The 23,792-nt window shown below is 41.7% G+C and overlaps 1 protein-coding gene across 1 annotated transcript in view; it reads right to left on the reverse strand.

Moving 5' to 3' along the window:
• RHPN1 (rhophilin Rho GTPase binding protein 1) overlaps positions 1–23,792 on the reverse strand; it is a 1,554,789-nt gene that overhangs the window by 227,663 nt on the left and 1,303,334 nt on the right. The window contains exon 11 of the mRNA XM_044067337.1: positions 5,406–5,600. Coding sequence (XP_043923272.1) covers positions 5,406–5,600 — 195 coding nt within the window. The remainder of the gene's footprint in view (positions 1–5,405; positions 5,601–23,792) is intronic.

Here is a 23,792-nt window from a genome sequence, read left to right on the forward strand (position 1 = left end):
ATATAAGATTTAACAATTAACTATTAAAAGAAAATCTGCTTACTATGCTCGAGAGTGAAACCTGCGTCTAACCACAGTGGAAGCAAAAGAGATCGAAGGCAATGGGGATGGAGTAGAGCATTACAGGTAGACAGAGGAGCTCAAGAGTTGGATCCAAACTCTAGTATATGCGACCAAATTGGACCCAAGAATCAGATCTGAACCCATCGGTCAGAAAGAATGAAAAGGACAACATCAGATACCAGTGTTTTTCTATTATGGTATCCCACCATTCATGTCGACATGGCAGAGTTTTATTTTTTTGTTAACCAGGTAAGCCCAATGGACATAAGTGACATTTTCAGAAGAAATCCAGGAGCACTCTATGGTTAAGTGACTTGGTCAGTGTGATGCAGTAAACAAACATAGGTAAAAGGAATCAAACCATGTACTTAGGATAGAAGCAGTTCATTAATAACTCGAGAGGCTTAACTCTCTGCGCTGAGAGACATGTTTGCCTTTTACCTGACACATCTACAACATAGTTAGCATCACTTACCTTTCCAACAAGACTGAAGGGACTCTCCCATAGTACCCGAGGCTAATTCTGTTGAGCAGGGATAAGTACCATCACCTTTTGTCTGACTGACAATTCTAGAACTCTAGTTATCTGGTCATACCAGATTTTTGCTACTGTTGTACTTGTGTTATGGGCTCCTGTACCAATCTCATGAGCTCCCTATGCCTAGTCCTAAAAGTTTTGTTAAAATTACAACAGACTCCTAGTATTCACTCACCCATTCATTATGGATTAAATCTAGAAGCCACTTCACCCTATGAGTACAAAGACATTCAAACAGTAAAAAAAATATATATAATCTTGGGCCATCTTTCTGTACATAAAAGAGTAGGTAGGGCAAGTACTCATCCATTTTCCATCTGAACTTGTCTGTGAACGATTTTTGCACAGTCATAAAAGCACAGTGAAACTTCTTTACCAAACCATTTGTTTATGAATGGTAGGTGGAAATCTTTAACTGCTTTACTCCACAACACTTTTTTCAAATCAGCAGGCTGACATGAAATTAGCACTTCTGTCAGTATTTCCCAGGGAAATCCCACTCAGTGGGAAATTTCTAACAGAGCATTTGCTTTTTGCTTTTTTTTTTGCTTTAGAGAGGCACTGCCTAAGGGTAGCCAAATGCAAAGTGTACTACTATCAAGATACATCTCATATCTGCTGTGCTTGGGGCACTATTGAGTCTCCCGAATGTGTATGGCTACTCTTTGAAATAGTTTTTCAATAAAATGAGGAAGCATGAAAACCATCCTGGCTTTATTTCATTTTGTCAAACTTCTAGTACTGCTCACACATTTCCGTAACCTCTCAAGCATTGTCCAATACCTGGCCAATAAAAAATTTGCAGAAGCCATCTTTCTGTGCATTTTATGTCTACAAAATCTGAAAATGAGTATCATGGACTATAGCTAAATATGCCTTACAACAGGCTCTGTGGATTACCATCTGCTCTATCACACCCCTTCAGAGCTGCTTTCTCTGTACAATAACCCATGGTTCCAGTTACAGATTCCCAAGCTCTTGAGAATTTGTAGTACATTTGCTAAAATTCCTGTAAGGTGTGTTAACAGAGCTGCACGTATCTCAACTTTGTCTTTGTTATTCTCACCCATTTCCCCTTCCAAACAGTCTCGCATCTTTTGACAGCTGTAAGATTTAGGCTTGCTACTACTACCTAGGTTCTTTCCAAAAGTACCCTCCTTCCAAAGGAAGAGTAGTACCTGTTCACATCTGTGGTTCAGATTTAGGTTTGCTGATACTGTCTAGCTCTTTCCTTGAAGAAGTAACATCACCAACAGAGGTCTGGACACTGGATGGGTCTTTTTTGTGTCCTTGCCTGGCTCTGTGTAACTGCATGTACACAAGGTAGTTTATCAATAGATAATTTCCTATCAAGACATTTGCTAGGATGTCATTATACACAATAAGCTACTTGAGTCCCTGCTCCACTTCTCAATCCATATACGGCCAATGGCATGTAAAAAACAGTCATTCTCATGACCCCAAATGCCGTAGATTGTCCAGGCAAATAATGTCATTTTCATACAACAGCAAACGTAACAGCTTTGTGTAATGCAGTATGCCTTCTAATACCCTTCTACCAGGAAAGGGTGCAGGCCCTTGTGGTAGTTTGGAATAGGTTTTTGTGTCAAGACAATCCACCACTGCAGTGGTGTTGCCTTTCCTAGCTTCCTTAGTTGGCTTTTATTTCCAAATCCATCTTTGTGAACATTTCCATTGCGCATGCTCCACTTCATTACACTGAAACACCTAAACTCAAAACCTTGATGTGCTTTTAGAATCTGCTGTGATGTCTTTGAGTGTCCTTGATGGTTCCTTTATGCCCATTTTGTATGCTAGGTAAAGAGCTGTTGTGCAGTTATGAAGGTTAGACAAAGGTCATCGTCCTGTCCATTTGCTCAGTAATATTACACTTCCAGACTTTCAGTCAGATTCTCATATCCTAGGACAAAGTGCTGAGTGCTTATTCCTTTAATCATAAGGTCTCTTAGTGCTATCTCTCATCCACTCTTCCAGCTGTTAAAATATGTGTATGCTTCTGTAATAAAATAACTGGCACTGCCCAATGCTTTTTTGCTGTGTTCAATATATTTTCTTCTATAAGCGTTTGGGGTAGCACTAAAGCATTCAGTGGGTAAGTTTTAACTTTTATATAATCAAGACAATGTCACTCAACTTGCTAACCACATGCATCGCCTTGCCAATAAATAAACAGGATCAACTAATCCAGTATTTGGTACATTAGCTGCTGATTGCATGCACATTTAAAATTTTTAATAAAATTATCAGTCATTTCCTTCTCTGTGCTGAAGAAACAATTCAGAAATGTCCTTGGCATCCAGGGATGTGTTTTCACCTTGGCTATTCATGTGCATCTTCTTTTCATGCTAATACTGATTTCCATCCTTCTTCTTAGTCCTCAGTCTTGGTGCCCTCTCTCCCTTTTGTACCCCATGCTGTCTTCATCTGCTTTGACATCCAGGTATCTCATTTCCAACTCCACATGGATCCTGCATAGTTCCAGATGAATTCTGAGATGACCAGGGGATGTACTGAGGTGGTTTTTTTCTACATGCTCTGAAGCTGCATCTGTTGCCAGGCTGTCCCCAGACTTAGTGAAATGCACTTTAAATGCACGCAAGGCTGCTATCAACTAATTACTGGTTAGGCCAGCGTGTGGGAATTCCACTAATTCACATTCCTTAATCAGCTATACAGTTCACATCTTTCCAAGCTCTACAGCACTCATTTTTTGGCCTGTTTCCTAATTTATTTCCTGAATAAAAATTTGCTGCACAATGTGCATTTTGTATATCTACGTCACGGCTGCAAGACTGTATACTCCTTTGGGTGAAAAAAGTATTTTACAAAACTAAGCAAGCACAATCTGTAAAATCCCACCAGTGCACCAATAAATATGGTAGAGATAGCCCTACAAACCCTACCCCTGACAATGCTCACTATCTATAATATACCCGTAACAGGCTATGGTAAATGAACACTACTGACGGTGCTTGACACACTCAAAGAAGGCTAACAGTGTACCACAGGAGAGCAATGTTATAATCACGGGCTTTCCAAGGATTTCATACACCATACCCTCCACCCATTGTCTTTAACATTTGACATTGTCAACAGTAACTGTAGTTTGGCTAAAACTATTATATTCTCATGTGCAATGGCAATGCTACTTCGCATTCTTGCTTTTACAGTAACACACTGACACCAGACAGACTGATCTGAGAAACCCACAGCACAATTATTGTACACTCATAAAAAGATCAGCCATGGTATTAACATACGGTAGCTATAGTTGAGTAGTTCTTCATAAAAAAAAAATGGATGCTAACAGTTATAATTCACTGATGTTTTGTAATTAAACTTATATCAGCTAATTAATAGCCAGCCATAAACTTTAATTAAATAATGAAATTCCTGAATTAAAGAAATTGGGCAATACACTTTGAAAATCAAATGTATAGAAAAATCTAGTCTCACATAGCAAAATATAAAAGTTTTAAACAGATGACATTAGAAAAATATTCCTTACCAGTTAGCTGGTCCTACTTTCACCACTCAGTGAAGACATATTTTTTACTGCCTTTTAAGACCATTTAGCAGATGCAAAAGACTCACAGCCAAAACGTAAAGACATGACCTCAATTACACTGGGCATTTCATAAACTTTAACAGGTCCCATTTCCATCAATATATGTAAAAAAGCATACCAATGAAGCAGGCAGTCTCTCTTCTCATCTGTACTTCAGTCTGTGTGTGTGTGTGTGTGTGTGTGTGTGTGTGTGTGTGTGTGTGTGTGTGTGTGTGTATGTGACAGCTTGGTTGTACATATCTAGAATAGTTTCACTTTTTAAAGCTCTGCTGCATTTTCCTGAACTAAGGGATTTGCACAGTTTTCATATTTAACATCTTTGCTGTATCTTCAGTTCAAAAACAACTATAGATTTCATATAGCGTTTACAGGTATTATCCCTCATTCACACTTTCAGTTACACCACTATGAAAATCTCAGTCCTGGAATTACAGCAGTGATTCGCAATGCACCAGAAACGTAATGTAGATTTTAAAATATCTGTTTTTGCTATTAGGTCACATAATAGTATCCTACTGCTGGGCATTTCCACTAATTTAGTGGATACAATGTCACTGACAAGTGCAAACACTGATATGTGGCTAATGAATTTAAAAGCTAACACCAATTCTACAGGTTTTCCTAAACTCAAAAAATCTAACTGCTGTTTGTAAGGACCAGTATCAAAGGCAAACTATTTGAAATGCACTGGCATATTGACTATGGCAGCAGTTCCAAACACAACTGAATTATGAGTTTCATGCTGTGTTATAAAATGCAATCCATTACTTATTAACTGAACCACCTCACCATTTCTTGCAAGCTGAAAAAGAAAGCAAATTAGAGCCCACAATACCTATACAAAATCCAATGAATGCAATGCAGGGCCTATATTCCACAGAGATAACTTAGAAATTAACTTTGTGTCCAAAAATAGCTCTTCATCCACAGCCAGGAGATGAATAAAGATAATGATGTCAATGAAAACAGAAATGACAGAAAGCAAAAGAATGTTTACCAATAAATTATACTTGTACGGCACATTGCAGGACTACAAAAGTTATGAAAAGAAGTCTGCAAATGTAATAAAACTGGACTGGCATAGCTAGAGAATGATGAAATTCACTAAGAGTTAAAGGTGTCTTGGAGAAAAGCAAGTTAAAGTCATAATGCAAAAAACGACGCACTTCAAGGAAATACAATTCATTTGCTTATAAAGAAAACCAAAATACTTACAATGTATGTCAGGAGGCTCTACAGTTTCAAAAAAATCATCTTCATTGTCTATTTCAGAATATTTGTTCAGTGATCGTCTATGAGCAAATGACAACACTTCCTGTAGTATATCTATTTTTCGCAGGATCTTACAGAGACCATGGAGCCTCATTGCTTCTTCATGCTGTATAACTGCCTTTTTTAGGTGAGCTTTACCTTTACAAATTCAGCAGAAAATGGTGAAAAAAATCATATTATTTCACATGTGAAATGTATATCACTAATTATATTGCAGAATATATCTATACATTCTTACCTTAAAAGTGAACTGTAATGCAAATATTTATAGCAATAAATATAACATATTATTTACATAGGGAAATTTTGAAACAGTGATAAGAGAAACTGAAGCATATCACGGTCTGCCAGGAAAAATCAAATACTAATATGGCACAACAAATATTACACCTTTCACAGTTTGTTTACTTTGGATTATGAAAAGAAAAAAGCATAAAAATATGTAGTTCATCACTGTGGGTGGGATTCCAAAAAATGTACTACGCTATTTTACTTCAAGTTCTTTTTAAAAGAGCACTATAACAGTGTTCATTTTTATATGCATGACTGTTGTAACATTAGTGCTCAAGATAAAAAAAAAATGCATTGCCAATGTAGTTTATGTTAGCTTTGCTAACATTATGGTTATATGTACACGTGTGTGTGTGTACACATACACACAGTCACACAGAGCACAATCTGGAAAACATTATTCACTGTCAGTGTCATTGTTAGTGTATTACCTGAGTACATGTGTTGCCCAACTGTCATAAAGGTTGTAAAAGATTATATAACATTAAAGATGTGACATAGTTCATTCATAATAGTGGTATATGCAGCTAATATCAATACATTTGACATGCATTACATTTCATAGGATCATAGGAGGTTACTAGGCTATTGGCCCTGAGGCTGTTATAAGTCTAGCCAAGAGTTTAGCCCATATTTAGACAAATCAGCACCCAATGTCCTTGTTCAGCAGGGACATAGGTGGAATCCCAGGGGTATATTTACTGTTTCCCATCCAGTTATTCAGGTTGCATTTAAAAAGGGGTAAAGGAGTACTCTGCTTGATGTGGAGAGGGAGTCTCTGGGACACAAATCTGTCCCGCCAACAAATCCCGTTGATGTCACAGACCAGGTTGAGGCCACATGTGTGGGTTACTTGAGTGGAGCTTGACTTGCAGATATGCAGCAGTCCCATCAAGGTGGGGGTCCACGATCACTTTGTATGCCAGACGAAGGTCATCTCTGAGGAGTCTGTATGAAACTGAGTAGAGGGATAGGGCTTTTAGCCTACCTGTGTATGGACGATGTTTGAGGCTCTGGATTCTCCTGGTGAGGAACCTCTGTGGTCTCTTCAGCTGCTGCATGTTCTTTGCGAGCGAAGTACATGCCGAAAGGTGTGTTGTACTCAATAATGGGCCCTATAAGGGAAAAATACAGGAATTCTATGACCTCCTTGTCCCTGGATGAGATACCCTTATTTATGAGGTGGGCCACGTAGAAGACTTCCCATACCACGGAAGCAACATGGTGGCCAAAAGTCAGGTTGCTATCAGCCTGGGTGCCCAAATCCCTCACGACTGATTGAGTGCTTAGGACGTGGTTATTAATGTGATATTTGTGGGGACGTCACTCTCCCCAAAGGGGATGATGATGCATTTTTTTGTATTCAGCTTGAGGCCATGTTTTTGGCACCAGTCATTTGACTGAGATCCTCTTCCCACATCGTGAGGGGGAATTGATGACAGCACCCAGCTTGCAGCCATCTGCAAACTTAAGTCAGCCATACCCACTGGTTTTGGCCTGCACCTCAAAAAAGTACATTCCAAATAACAGAGGTCCCAAGACCGAACCCTGGGGTACGTCGCTTGTTATGGGTCTACTGCTTGATGTGGATTTCCCTATTTTGACTACATAGGTTCTATCAGTGAGCCAGTTTGTTACCCATATGGTAACATATGGATTGATGCCTAGTTGAGAGAGTTTATCTATTATGCCCGAGTGGGGAATAGTGTCAAAGGCTTTGGCCAGGTCAAGGTAGGCGGTGTGCACAGTCTTCCCCTCATCCATGGCTTTAGTGATGGTCTCAAAATTGTTGACTAAATTTAGCAGATATGACCTCCCCTTGATGAAGCTAAACTGTGTGGGATCAAGTGTTTGGAGGTTGCCAATGTCCTTGTTAATGAGGTCCATGATAATCTGTTCCATGGCCTTGTAGATCAAGCTAGTTAGGCTGATAGGTCTATCATTTCCTGGATTGGTGGATGCTCCACCTTTGTGCAAAGGGATGACAGTGGCTGTCCTCCACTCAGCTGGGAGGAAGACTGTAGGCTTTTGTTGACTAGGGTGAATAATGATGCTGCAAGTTCCTGTCTGAGTTCACGTAGGATGCAGCCTGGGATGTTATCGGGTCCCATGGAGGCTATATGTTTTGTCTTTGAAGGAGGGAATGATGACCTGTTTCCCTAGATATAAGGGGAAGGGGGCAGGTACTGGGGATGCCTTGATTTACTGATATGGGGGGGGGGTAGACGGGTAAAGTTTTCGCTGAATCTGTCAGCTAGCAAGTTTGCTACATCTACGGCATTTGTATATGTGGCGTCATTGACCACCAGTTCTGAACAGATCTGAGTGCTTCCTTTGAGGTTGCGGACATATGTGAAGAAGGCCTTATGATTGTCTCTAGTAGATGTGGCCAATTTGGACTCGAAGTTTGCTATGGAGGATTTCACTAGTGGTCTTATTTGCTTGTTCAGGCTAAGGAGACATTGCTTCCAATTGGGCACCTGCTCCTTTCTTGGTCAGCAATTTTTTCCTTTTGTTATAGCGTTTATTTATTGCAGATGCCCACCAGACAGGTTTACTCTTCCTTGCAGAGGATGATTTAGTCCTGTCAGGTATTCCTGATTCCATGCATCTATATAAATGCTCGTATAGTGCTTTGGTGTAGTTTTGCATATTGGTGCCAGTTCTGGAGGGGGCGGTGAAGCTGTTTATACCACCCCTCAGGAGGCTGTAATCAGCTTTTGAGATGTTTTTATGTCTGATCCTAGCTACAGGGGGATTGGGGGAGATGGTGACTTTGAAAGTGACCGCTTCGTGGTCACATCTTACCAGGAAGGATGATATATAGAGATGCTGCAGTGGTTACTCATGTTGGTTAATACTAAGTTCAAGATATTATCACCCCTTGTGGGGGTATCGACTAGCTGTTCCAAGGCATTTGCATTGACAAAATCAGGGAATCTCTAGGCATTTGTGTTCTGGCATGAGTAGTTCTTCCAGTATATGTTTGGGAAGTTAAAGTCACCCAGGATCAGGGTAAAGGGTTGAATCTCGACATATTCAAACTGGTCCAAACAGGCATATTGGGCATCTTGAGTCAGATTTGGGGGGCTGGTAGCTAGCTATGATTTGAATAGGGGTCTTGTCAATGGTTAACTGCACCTGGAGTGTCTCCTGTGTATCATACAGTTTGACCAGCCTGGAGGTGTATATGTCTTTAATGTATATTGAAACTCCACCTCCTTTGGCTTTACTGCCCACAGTTTGAGGTCTGAATGTCTGACAGGATGAGTAACCAGGTAAGGCTGGCATGCTCTCTGTAGCTTTGAACCAGGTTTCTGTGACTGCACAGATTCAGCATTTTCCAGGGTTAGGAATGCTTGCAAGGAGTGCAGTTTCATGTTTAGGCTCCTAGCGTTTAGCAGCATGACCTTTAATTTGTGTTTTGTTGAAATTTTTATGTTGGTAGTTTTAACCTCATTACTTTTCCAAAAAAGGCACTATAGGGGAGGCAATAGCCTTTGCCAAGAAGCCTGAAGCCCAGGTGAGACAGATGCAGGCTATCTCTGGCAAAGCATTGTGGTCTGTCAAGCATATCTTCCCAGGCTATCAGGTACTGGATCCCCATAGAATGACACCAGAAACTAAGCCAATTGTTAAAGTCAACCATTTTCTGTTTGTATTGGGACATCATTCTGGGTGATGGCAGAATGCTGCTTAAGGCTAGAGACATACCTGCCTGGGACACAATCAGCGAGAGCTCAATCATGTCTCTCTTCATATAGTCCAGAGAGGTACGTCAAGTCATTCATGCCAACATGGACTATGACAGAGTCATAACAGTACCTGTTGTTGAGAGACCTGAGTGCATATGTGATATGGCAGATTCTGGCACCTGACAGATAACTAACCGTAACTTTCTCCTTATCCAGCCTTACAGTTAGTTTAATAAACAGTTACAGTTAACTACCTTTCTTAAATTAACTTACAGTTAATTTAATAAACACATGTATAATGAAGATTTCTGGTACATATAATAATAAGTTCTACACTTCTGTTTTTTTTTCCCATGTATTCGTAGATATATAGAGTTGATAATGCTCAGTTAGTCCATGTGCTATGATTTCCTTACAAAAACCCACCCACAGAGGGTACCTCTTGCCTCCAGGAGAACAAGTCAGGCCTGGAATGAATTTACCAGTTTCTATCCAATCATGAAGGTTTGACTTAAAGAAAGTTAGGGTATCATTCTGTTTAGTATGTAATGGAAGATTATTCCACAAATAGGGGAAGCACAGAGTAATACACATCTGTCCCTCCTACATGTTGCGTTTTTGTTGATGGAGAATCAAATTTTTAGTTTTAGTGTTTGCGGAGCCATTTTCTTCTAAAATTATAGAAGATCAATGATCCTTAAGAGCAATAAATGTTAGCCGTAAATCACTGCTCATGAGTCTATAAGAGACAGAGTACAGGGATAGAGCTTCAAACCTGCCTTAATGGCTGCAAAGTAATACTGCATCATACAGAAGAAAAGGACATATATGGTTATGGTAAAATTTTACACTACTATTCTATGTGCTGCTATTCATATGCTGCAGTATTTATCACATTAGTGAGAATGTCAAAGCTCATGTTTAGGGAAGATACGGTGGAGAAGTAGAAGTTTTTTCTATGAAACCATGTACAAATAGCTCTGGCAAACCCTGAGCTGGACCTTGGAGATGACATCTAGTTTGCAATGTTTAGTGAAAGTATGAACAGAGGACCAGGAAGCTGCTTCCAGGATACAGCAAGCGTCCGAACCTTTAAAGAAGGCCCCAGAGGAAGACACTGCTCTAGTAGAATGTGCCCTCACAGGAGAAGAAAGACACACTTACCATGGGTTGAATAACAGAAAAAATAGCTTTAGAAATCTACGAAGAAATTGTTTGCTGAAAAACAGATGACCCAGGGCCCTTGGATGGTAGGACACAAACAGGTGTTCAGATTTAAGGATAGGTTTAGTTTTGTCCAGGTAGTATCTGCGCTGTCTGTGTACATCCAAATTGTGTAGAATCCTCTCACTGGGAGATTGGGGAGAAGGAAAAAAGGTGGGAAGTTTGACAGACTGATTAAGGGATAACTCATTACACACCTTGGGCATAAAGGAGGGATTGGTACATAAAGATACCCTGTCTCTGTGGAAAACTGTGAAGGGGGAATTAGACATCAGAGCTTGCAGCTCAGAGACCCTTCTAGCAGAGGTAATGGCTACCAGCAGAACAGTTTTCCATGTGCAATGTTGTAGGGAAGAGGCACTTGCTGGCTCAAATGGGGCCAGGGCATACCTCTCAACAGTACAGATTTTCACAGATCGTCCAGATTTTTGCCTTATATTTTTGGTCCGTTTTTCATAAAACTTTGGCTTTCTGGCAAAATAGTGGCGAAGCATTATAGACTGAAGTTAGAAAATAATGACAGACATTTGAGTTTTAGACTTTTATACCCTTCAGAAAATCCATGCTAATGCAAAACCTAAGTTTGTAAGAGCAATATATAAAAATTGTCCCTATTTGTACCACTTTTTTATGGCTTTGTCCAAATTTCTTACTCTAAGAGGTTGGTAAGGTATGGGCCAGGATAAGTTTCTCCAACACAAAATTGAGATCCCAATGAGGAGGAACTGGCTTCTTTGGTGGTCTAATATGAAGGACGCATTTAAGGAACAGTTTAACTTCAAACCTAGGGGCTAAAGGAGGTGACACAGGCAGACAAGCCCAGAAAGCTGAAAGGTGAGCTTTCACAGAAGAATAGAACAGGCTACCCCTAATCAGTTCACACAGATGGAACAAAACCACTGGGATATCCACTGACAGTGGTTGCAGAAAGTTGACACCAGATGGAAAACCTCTTCCATTTGGAAATGCAGGATTTCTAGTAGTAGGTTTTCTGGCCTCCTGCAGAACTTGAAGCACATTCTTTGGAAAAAGGTGTCTATAGGGAATTAAAACCCTATCACTCACTGAGTCAGGTTTAGAGCTGACAGCTGTGGATGTACTAGAGTTCCCTTGTCCTGTGTGACTAAGTCCATTCTGTGGGGTATCTTGTGGTGACTTCCCTTGGTTAAATGGAGAAGGGGGAAACGGTGCTGTCTTGGCCAAAAGGGAGTTACCAGCATGACGTTTGGTTGATTCTGCTGAATTTTCAGTAGGACCTTTTGGAGGAGAGGGAAATGGGGAATGAATACAGAAGCATCCCCTTTCAAGAGAATGATAAGAGTGTCCACCTTCAAGGCCAAGGGATCTGGGACCCTGGCACAAAATTTGAGAAGTCTGTTTGGGGGGAGGGGGGGGGGTAGCAAAGAGATCTACCAGAGGTGTAGACCAACAACGGACCAGGTCCAGAAACACACCCCTGTGTAACATCCATTTGTGAAATTGGGTGATGGACCTGCTTAATGTGTCTGCCACAACTTTATGAGCTGAAGGAACATAAACAGCCTGAAGAGCAACTTGGCTTTGTAAGACTAACTCTCAGGCATGTAGGGCTAGTCTGTATAGGAGGTAAGACTTTGTTCTTCCCTGCTTGTTGATGTACCAGAGGACAGTGGTGTTGTCTGTGAACCACCTTAGAACCACCCTTGGAGTAAGCTTGGGTTTGAAGACTTGTAGGGCATAAATCAGGGACCTCATCTCTTTTATGTTATGTTCCTTTGTCTTGGTTGTAGACCAAACATCTCTGACCCTCCAGGATTACAGAGTTGCACCCAATCCCGTGCCTGAAGCATCTGTGTACAATTCTTGAGAGGGAAGGGTGGGGCTGTAGGGGGAGACCTGGATTTTTCATAACCCGAAGAATACACCAATCCAACTCCTTTTCCAGGTAGGACAGGAGTGAAATAACAAAATCCAGAGGGTGGAAGTGCTGCATCTAAACTGTCCTTAGAAACCACTGAATTTTTCTCATGTGTAACTTGGCCAAGGGGAACATGGAAATTGTGGATGCCATGAACCCCAGGAGACGTAAGAAGTCCCTGGCAGTCAGAGACAGAAGGGGTAAGAGGCTCTGGAAGTAGTTCTTGTCTGTGGGCAGAGAGGCTAGCATCCTGTCTACTTGCATCCTGCAGCCAAGAAAATGTGGTCTTGTGAAGGGGCCAGAGATTACTTCTGATAATTTATTGTGAAGCCTAGACTCTCCAGAAGGGAAATTTTGAAGGAAAGACTTTCCTGAAGAAGGTCTGAGGATTGGGCCTGGATAAGGAGATCATCTAAGTAAGGGAAAATTCTGAATTCCCTGTAGTCTGCAATAAGCTATGACAGGAGGCAAGTATTTTGTGAAGACCCTTGGTGCCGTAGAGAGACCAAAGGGAAAGCACAGAACTGAAAATGTATGGAAGCAACAGAAAAACATAAAACTTTCCCGAACAGAGGATGAATAAGAATGTGAAGGAAGCCATCTTTGAAGTCTAAAGACACCATGAATGCTTGGGGAAGAATAAGGGGTAGAAGAGTAGGCAAAGTCACCATCCGAAAGGAGGGAACTTTTAGAAAGGTTTAAATGGGAAAGGTCCAGGATGGGTCTCCAAGGGCCATCCTTCCTGGGGACTATAAACATACTGGAGTAGAATCTTTTTCCCAGTTTACAGGAAGGGACCGCTTGAATCCTCCCCTGGGAGAGAAGAACAGAAATGACTTGAGGAAAAACTTCCATTTGTTCTTTTGGTGGTAGTGAGATGCCTCTGAAGGAGGGAAGAGGTTCTCAAACCATGAAGTATCCTTTTTGGATGATGGAGAGGACCCAAGAGTCCTGGGTGATCTGATTCCAAGCAGGAACAGAGAGAGAGAGAGACAAGCAAATGGGCTGAGGAATGGATGGCATTAGAGGCAGATAGTCACAGGCTACCAGTCTTGGAGTGGGACTGAAAGGGCTGTTTCAGAGAAGGTGTGGATGGAGTAGACTTTGAAGAAGCTTGTTTCCTGGGGCCTCTTTTACTTTTAGAGGAAGAAGGCATAACTGGTTTCCTAATAAAGGTGGTCTTTGCTAGATAGTCCCTCTGGAACCTGGGGACAGGAGAAACAAGGATATGTTTAAGGTCCTGGAGCTCCTTGCCTTTTTCCTGCAATGATCTGAAAAGGTCTGCAGCAGCTGAGTTGCCAAATAAGGCTTTATTCTTTAGAGGGGCATCCCATCAGTTTGTCCTTGATGTCATCAGGTAGGGGTTGTAACCTGAGCAAGTAATATCTCCTCAGGACTGATCCAGAGAATGCCACCCTGCCTAAGGCACCTGCAGCATCATAACTGTACTTGATAGAATGCCTAGTAATGTGGGCAGAACAGTTGAGGATGGCAGACAGTTTAGCTTTGGCAATAAAATCGGGAGCTCTGAGAGCAGCTTTCCTGCATCTGATAGGAGAGCTAGAGAGTATTTGGCCATGTGGGTCTGATAATTAATTGCTCTGATGGCCAGAGTGCAGAGGTGTAAATTTTTTCCCCAGTCACTCCATTACTTTGCTCTCTTTATCAGAGGGCAGTAAAGAGGAAGAGGGCAGTAATTTGAATGCCTTATCAGCTGAGACTGATATGGTAGCTGGGTCTGCAGAAGGGGCTTTGAAGAGGAATTTAGAGTCCTCAGGCACCTTGTAAAACCTATCAAGGTGCTTTGGAGCAAGAGGCTGAGAGTCCGGGCATTTAGATGCAGCTGTTAAGGCATCCAGGAAGGTTGGCAGAACCAGGGGAATGGCAGAAGGGGATGGATAATACATCTGCAAGAGATCATAATACCTCTTTTGTATGTCTCAAACTTGGCAGCACTCCCATTTGAAAAATTCTTTTATTTTCAAGATAGTTTTCCCAAAGGAAATATACTCTCCAGGGGAATATGTACCATTAGATTCCTCCTTTGGAGAAACATAACCCAAAAAGGACGCTTATTTGGATGGAATAAGCCAAGGACTCATCTCCTGAAAATTCTTCATCTGAGGAGGTGTCTGCAGACATCCTCCTGAAGGGAGTGGATGGACAGAATACTTGAAGGGAACAGAAGAAGGAGGCTGACGCAGGACCATGAAGGCACTGAACAGGCTTTGTGAAAAAATCTGCCAATCAGGAGCTTGTTCCTGTGAAACAGGAGCAATGTGTTTAGTTTTTTTTTCCATCTTGGGGGCTTCCATGTGATGGAAGGTAGATGGGCCTGATGTCGACCTGCCCTCCACAATGTCCATATGTACATCCTCCCACATAGTGGTTTGGGTGACGCCATGCGAACCTTCAGAAATTCAAGCCATGGTTCCCTCCTTTCACCTGAGTTGGATGCCTGCAATTCCTTCATGGACATGCTGGTAGACTCCTTCAGGGCTTCCCCTGTGGTATCCGCCGGAGAGACATCCACTGATTCCGGTATGGCCTCAGGGCCTACATCGGCCTTGGGAGGGACGACTTGTTCATAGACTTGTTATGGCAAGGAGCGAAGCTGACTCTACACCCAGGAGAGCTGAAGAATGATGAACAGCCAAGCTACTCAACTGAGCGCAGTGCATCAGGAATAACGTACATGGAGCAGTGAGGAGGAAGGGGACACCCATCTACGCAGCCAGATCAGCTGAATCAACCATAGTGATAAATGGGGTGACAGATGCCATGCCGCATCATCCTCACATCCTAGAGAGGGCGCAGCAGGAAGATCAGGCCAAGGTTTCTTGGCTTTTTTTGATTGTGGCTCGTCCGAAGGACCTGACAAAACTTCCATCTCATGTGCTAAATGCTTAAGGCACTGGTTCTCTAAGTAAAGCTTAAGGGAAGCTAAATGGCTCCCAAGGGTTTTTGGAAAAAACAACTTACAAATAGTGCAAGTGGTATGGTCATGGTATGGGCTTAGACAGAACAAGCAGATGTCGTGGAGTCCGTATGTGGAATCTGCCTTTCACACTTAGACACTTGCCTTTCCTAGCTGACATGAAATCACCCAAAAACACACACAGTAGCCAAAAATTTTAAGAAAGAAAATCCCTACGGAGTACTTATCTGAACCATTAATCTGGTGAGTGAATGTCTGGAGCAGGTGATTGAACAGGCAGCAGAAAAGTTCTGAGGTTGGTATGTGCTGACGTCTACTTTATACCCAATGCCTCTTTATGGCAGACTTACATGAGATGATGTGCGGCGTTGCATATACCTTACAGTAGCATTTAGACTTTTGTATACCGGCCAGATATAAGAGTCAGCCAGAGGCGAACTCCCTAATGCAATGAATACTGTAGCATATGAATAGAAGGACATCAACTAAACAACCCTATGATGCAGAGCATAAAGGTCTGACAGCTCTATACCAGAACAGAAGCTCTTGAAGATAAAGTGGACCCAGGCCACGAAGAGCTAAACAGACTAGGGCAAGCACCTTGTAAACTATCTGCTGCTTGACTGGCGACCAGTGCAAACTCTGCAGGATCGGTAACATTTGATGGAGCTTGGAAACCTTCATCTAGATGTAGCCTGCAGAATTTTGTACTAGTTCTAAGTGGACAAGTTCGGACTCTGGCAGCCCAAGGTTTAAGGCTATAGTCAAGATGGGAGGATGCGAATCCATGTACTTTAGGTGTAATTAAGTTGTTTATCAGAGTGATGTTTTGCAAACAGAAACACAATGACTTGATAATGGTGGAAATCTATTCCTTAAGTGCTGCTTTGATCTTCCATAAAGTAAGGTATTGTCAATGACTCAACAGACAGCACATTCACCTTTGGTGCTGGAAGAGAGGAAGGCTACATTTTTTTATTCCCTTCCAGTTGACTGGATTACATTTCAAATGGCTGACACTGCAGTGTAGCATTTGGGGGTGCTGAACTCCTAAGTATGTCATTCTGCTGATGAGAATTTAAACAGAGGTCCCCATCTGCTTGAGTTGGTGGTATCTCAGGTGGATGTAAAGGACACACGGCACTTCCTAAAAAAGAGAATAGGGAAAGGTCTCTGGTGCACTACCCAAATAAATATCACCTAGGATCTCCCCTAAAAAGAGGCTACAAGCTTAGTGGGACTAACCCAGTCAACAAAGAAAATAAACTTTCATATTTTTGATAAGCTTTTTAAAACACCAATTAACATGGATATATTCTGATTCATTATAAGCCTTAATTAGCCCTTTTTCCTTTTATTATAGCACTTTAATGCTGGTCTTTCCCAAGTTTTTTTTTTACATTCCTCAGTATATCAGATTTTGACTTGGACAATTTACTATAGTTGTTAGGAGTAAAATTCATTGACAAAAATGACAGCCGAGGCTACTGAATATCCTTTGTGTGACAGGTGTTCCAGTTAATCATGGGATAGATGAAATAACTCATCAAATGTTTTATTTATGGGTAATTTATTAATATTTTAGAAATCTTTCACAGTCCCCCAGAGCTCTTTCAGGAGGCTATGAATTGACAATTTGTCTTATTTAGGTTAATGTGAAGTTCAGTTAAGTTCTGTTTCTGTATCACACAAAATCTGTCTAGAGATGAGTGGGTCTCTGACAAATGTGGACATTCCTCCACAGTTTCCAGCAGGTCTGAATGTTTGATATGTCCTGAAACCCAGAAAAGATGCAGTGCTGTCCTTAAATTGAAACCAAGTCTCTGTTATAACACAGGTATAGATAAGCTATCTCAGAGGCATACAGACTCGAAGCCCTGTTTACGACCCAGGCGATCCAAGTTCGATTATAAGCTCATGTTTTACCTTTCTCAGCCAATATTATTGCTGTCACTTTCACTTTTATGACATCTCACCAAATCAGACCAGTATTTCAAAGTCTTAAATGTTCTTTCCGCAGTTTGTTTGAAAAGGCTTCTCAAATTTTTTTTCCCGTAGTAAGTCCACCTCCAGTGGTTACTTTTTAGGGTCACATTCATAGTCATTGCACTGAGGTGTAGTAAGAATTTGTACAGGCTCTGCCCCAGAATAACTAATGTGCTATTCAGAGACATCAGCTTCACTTAGGTGCAGCAGTTTAAACCAGTCTAAGAACGTACAGAAATGAAGTAATAATACAATGTAAATGAGGAATAAGTGAAACTCTAACTATTCTATGCAAATTACAAGCACTTCCCACCTTTGTGTAATTCAGTCACCTTTTGATGTGTTTCTGCATGGTGCGCATAAGACATAAAAAGCAAATTTAAGTCTTTTCTATTAACTTTAAAATCTATGAAGATGCTTTTATCTATCAACAGCTTAGATGTTTCACATTCTGAACTGTTCGCTTGTTTTGCAGATGATGCGGGCTACCTACTTTAATCTTGACTAATGACTCCAGTCCATATCCCCCAGGGATCTGCCAAGGAGTGCTTCAACACCACCTTGTCTCGGACATGGTGGGTCACTCAGCGAGTGTTTCCACTGCCTGGAAAAGTATAGGGATGCACTTCAGTAGGACTCTGCTACTGCATGTAGGATGTTTACTGCCTGATGCATTCTGCACAACATGATCAAGCATCAGTCTGCTGCACAACTGTCACAGCCAGTCACAGATATTGGCAGTGAAGCTGCAGCTCCCTCTACTGTTCCTACCATCAGTGATTATACTAGTGGTGGCCAGCTGACGACAGTAGCAATCCCTGTGACAGTCATGCACACGGTATATGACTGTGCAGGAGAAGAGGCAGCATCTAGCCCATAACTACAGGCCATCACATTTACTTAAATTGAAAAAAAATCACACAGATAATACTTGATGCATGCAGTGTTACTTGTGGACTGTGCTGAGTGATGGACAGTAAATTTGCACTGTACCTCTGACATTTTACATATTTTGACAAAAAAAAATGTCTTTCATAAATATAGTGTTGATGGGAAAGTGCTTACAATTGCAAGTTAAACTGGCAGGGTTTGACTTAAGTGTATAAAAGCAAATGGTATGGAACATATTTAGGGCTTACTGATATTTTTCACTGCAGTGAGCAGAGTATGATGAATGCTGCTGTGCTAAGTGCAGCATTGGCCATGTCTGGAAACTGACTGATGAGTAAGTACTGCTTTCCACTATGTTGAAAATACCAGTTATTTTATTTATTTATTTATTTATTATTTCCAGTTTAGTTACCGGGGAAGTCCACTGGGCCAACATGACCCATTTTCAGTGGAGGCCCTGGGAGAAAAGCTCCAAGAAAGCATTGTAAAAATTCAGTTAGAATAAAATACAGGAGTATACAAGATAAAATTGTAAAGAGAGTTAAAAAATAAGAATATTCACAAGCATAGTTAGCAGAATTCATAGAGAGAGAGGTTAAGGGTTATACAGTTTCATTTGAGCAATGGCACTTAAGTGTTGAGTGTGGAAGTCAGTTACATACATCAAGAGAGGAATTCTGGATATGCTTGCCTAGCATGCATGTTTTTGAAGTAGAAAACTATTCACAATATTTACATTATTTACAAAGTTGAGTCATGTGAGTATAGCTCTAGTAATTGTTAGTAGGTTAGAGAGAGTGAAGTTAATGGAGTTACAGGGAGCTTGTGTAGGGTCATAGGTATATGACTATGGGAGATTGTAAAGAGTTGAAGTATGAGAAGAAGTATGAGCAGAACGGACCCCTAGGGTATAGACTTAGAAAGGAAATTAAGTAGGGAGGAGGCAGTTATATTTGGAAGGCGTCATACACAACATCCCGCAAGGATAGTGTGGGTGACGGCTTGATGCAGAGCTGCTCCAATGATGGGAATCTACTGGGAGCAAGGGAACCTTTTGACATTGACCTAACTGTGCAGTAGCACCTAGATCTTGAATGACAGCTTCTACCATGTTATAAAAGTCTGATGAGGCTTGGCTGCTGCTTCTTGGGAAAATCTAAATGAGTGCCTGCAGTACTTTCGTGTGATGCATATGGTGTCCCGTCCACTCATCCACCATGCATGCAGCCAGTTGCTGGGCATGTAATCCTAGAGTTACAGGAGGGGAATTGCAGAAGGCTGTTAGGGGTAGTTGTAAGCATTAACAAAGTTGTACATACAACAGGTAGTTCTTGCCACTGATAGTCACAATGCTGCAATCCCCAGAGGTACCATGTCATCTGAACATGTTTAACATTTCATACCCTTCATGACAGTGAAATTACAGAGCACTACTGTGTGGATAAATTCATGATGCAGGAGCCGCTCAAGATGTGTCACCTTCATCTGCAGACCCATGGAAGACTAGAAGTATCTATCCGTGTGGATGGCAAAACGCATGTGGCTTTGAGAATACTAGCTACAGGGACCTTCAAGCAAATAATAGGGACATGGTTGGGATATCTCAGGCATCTGCCTCAAGAAAACTCCAACAGTACCTCAATGCCATGCTACAACATGTGGAAGAGCATATGCAATTCCTCAAACCACGGGGGGGGGGCATCATATTGTTTTTTTATGACTTGACTTATTTCGCTAAGGTAGTGAGACCACAAACTGCATCCACATTGAAATAAAGGCACCACCTCATGAGTTGGGAAGAACTACATTAACTGTAATGGTTATCATTCCATCAACTGTCAAGTGGTCTGTAATACACAGGGTATAATCTACAATGTACCTGGAGGTCACCCAGGCAGTACCCATGATTCCCACATGTATAAGCTATATTAACAGTTTTTGAGGGACGATTTTTTTTCCAGAGGCATCTTAATGGCGATGCCAGACATGCCTTGGAGCCATGGTTGATGACACCAATCAGAAATCTATAGCTGGGGGCAGGCAGTGACTGCAACTATGTCTAGTCCAAAACCTAGGTCATCAAAGATGTGTTTGGGCTGCTGAAAGCATGCTTTTGCTTCCTGGATGTATCTCATAGTACCCTGCAGTATGACACTGGCACATGTTCAGAATTATTCTCAGTACGTTCAAAGTTATAGAGCATAACATTGAGGAAAAAATTGCAGAAGGGAGAATGCATGCAGACTGAACACTTCCCACCTCACCAGGCAGTGGAGGGTGATCAACATAAGGAGATAGGGAAGAAGCCAGCAGCTATCACATGAGTTATCTTTCATGAATTTACACATTTTGCTAAACCCACATGGAAATATCCCTAAACATCTTTTGTTTTGTCTAGTGTCACTACACCGTTTTACAGTAGCATTATTATGCCAGTACTTTTCCTAAAGGTGAATCTAGGGCCTGCTGATCCAATCTTGTTTAATAGGTCAAAATTATCCAGGAAGATTTTCCAGTTAAGTATCACAGTATGTTTTATAAGAGACCTACTGAAACAGTAGTCTAAAGAGAAACTGCTTGTAAAATTGCCTTTTTCAGAGTTGTTGGTGTTCTGGCCATCCTCTAATTGATATGATGTCCAAGTCCTACATATAATAGGTTTTGTATGTGGTATGCCATAGTAATTTTACTTCTATGGGAATGTATTTTGTAATAAATCAGTAACACCTTGTTGGTAATATATGAAGTTTAATTTAGAAATATTCCTGGACTGTGTGCAGGTAATGCTGGATTTACCCACAGCAAGTACAGTGTGATCACCACGCCAAAGCCTGAGTGATCAAACAAGGTCAGCTGTGAGTAAAATCCAGTATTAGTTATGCATAGTCACGGACTTACCACTTACCACAATGATAGATCCATGGTGACTGCTTCCATCCTCAATGTATGGGACTTCAGATCTGTATGGATCCTATTTTGGCCACTCTTAAGACAGTGGAGCCAAAGCTTAGGCTCCTCCCCACTACCTATAATTCTCCTCCTAGCACTGTATCACCTCAGATTGAGTTTGCCTGCTTCCTACAACAAGGACAATCACACCCCCACAAAAAAGGAATACCTCGTGAAGAAGCATAGAGGTATACATGGGATACAGACCATACAGATAACATGACCAGGCTCTCAAAAGTGCGGCCATTCCAGACCCAAAGGAATATAAAATGAGATCTGGAAGGGGGCTAGAGGGAGGGAAGTTGAGGACACCAAAAGTGGACAGCACAGATCTATCATTATATTAAGCATATAACTTAAGCATCCAGTCTTCCATTCTCAACATATTAAACAGTGTCCTGAGCTACTCCAAACTTCAGGAGGTCTAATAGAAGGATATTCCAGGTTATGGCTGAACCAAAAGATGCTCCGGACATTACGGTTGTGTACACCTACCATAAATGTAGATGTTTGAGTGTCTTCACTGTTGCAGTCATGACTGTAGGGTTCTCCCCTGCCGGCAGGCAGTCCTTGGTCGACCAGAATCCCAAAGTCTGGGTCCGGCGTCGGCTGTTCAACCATGCTCCCGAGCGCCAGGAGTACAAAGCTGACAGCCGACGCCATCTTCTCCAGTTTTTCTTGCCCCAGATGTCAGGAGTCCCAAAATGAGAAAGGTCCCATATCCTTTGCAAATAAACCTCGGAAGAATGGTGAAAAAAGGAACCACACAAAAGTAAAAATAAGAGGGGACAGGAGGGAGGGAAACCCAGATTGCAACAGTGAAGACACTCGAACATCTACATTTATGGTAGGTGTACACAACTGTACTATGTTCATTGTGTTTCACTGTTGCAGTCATGACTGTAGGGTAGAATCCCAAAGCTGAAAGAAAGGGAGGTGGTCAAAGTGGAAGGGGCGGCTAAAAGGCCCTGCAAGACTGCAGAGGCAAAGCCTGCCCTAGACTTAGAGTAGAGAGGTAGATTGTAGTGCTTAGAAAAAGTATGCACTGAACTCCAAGTTGCAGCTTCCAAAATGTCTTTGGTAGGAACTCCCCTGAGGAAGGCCGCAGAAGTGGCAGCAGCTCTGGTGGAATGAGTCCGTATACTCCCTGGGATTTGCTTTCCATGGTGTGAATAACAAAATCTGATTCCATGAGCAATCCATTTAGAAATGGTCTGTTTTGAAATGGCTTTACCTTGGGAACTTGAAGCATAAGAAACAAACAATTGTTCTGATTTTCTGATGTCCTTGGTTCTGTCCAGGTAAAACGTAGTTGTCTGTGTACATCCAAGGAATGTAAGATCCTTTCCCCTTTATTTTGAGGAGTGGGGAAAAAGTTGGCAAGTGGATAGTTTGATTTAAAGCCACTTTGGAAACCACCTTAGGCATGAAGGTAGGATTAGTCCTCAAAGACACCCTGTCTTGATGAAAAATAATATAAGGTTCCACAGCCATAAGAGCTTGTAACTCTGAAACTCTCCTGGCAGAGGTTAGGGCTAACAGGATGGCTGTCTTCCAAGATAAAAACTTGATGTCAGAAGAGGCAGCAGGCTCAAAAGGAGGCAAGGTTAGTTTTTCCGAAACATAGTTGAGATCCCAAGCAGGAATGGGAGGAGATCTAGGAGGTCTTAAGTTTTTAGCTCCTCTGAGAAACTGTCTCATGAGCTGGTGGGAAAAGATTGGAGGGTCTATATTATAATGAGCAGAAATAGCAGAGGCATGTATCTTAATGGAAGAGAAAGAGAGACCCTTATGTAAGAGATCTGTCAAGTAAAGTAAAATAAAAGGAATGTTCGGAAGAAGAGGATCAGAATCCTGAGCCTGCATCCAGGAACAAAATCTTTTCCATTTTCCTGCATAAGATTTTCTAGTGCTAGGATGTCTGGCTTCTAAAATGACATCCATAACCTGCTTGGGTAGGAAAGAAGAAATCAAAGGCCCTGGATTAACCAGGCCGCCAGGCTGAGAGTTCTGACATGAGAGTGTAGAACCTGACCCTGATGTTGGGACAGAAGGTTCGGAGATGGAGGTAAAACCCAAGGGGGCTCCAGACATAGGTTTTTTTAGAGTTGGGTACCAAAACTGTCGAGGCCAATTTGGGGCCAGCAAGATTATCATCTTGGGCTTGTCCTGTTTTATCTTTAATAATACCCGTGGAAGATGAGGAAGAGGCGGAAAAGGCATATCCTGAGAGGTTCCTCCAACTGAATGATAGGGCATCCACTTTCCAAGCTTCTTTGTGGAAAGTCCTGGTGCAAAAATTCTGTACTTGATGATTGAGATGGGATGCAAAGAGGTCTATGTGAGGACATCCCCAGACTGCTGTTATCATCCTGAATATTTCGGTGTCCAGCATCCACTCGTGTGGATCCGAAAGGTTTCTGCTCAGACTGTCTGCCAGGAAGTTTTGCTTCCCTGGT

The sequence above is a fragment of the Protopterus annectens genome, chromosome 3.part1 (genome assembly GCF_019279795.1).
Source record: "Protopterus annectens isolate FY-2018-M chromosome 3.part1, PAN1.0, whole genome shotgun sequence".
In the NCBI taxonomy this organism is placed as follows: Eukaryota; Metazoa; Chordata; order Ceratodontiformes; family Protopteridae; genus Protopterus; species Protopterus annectens.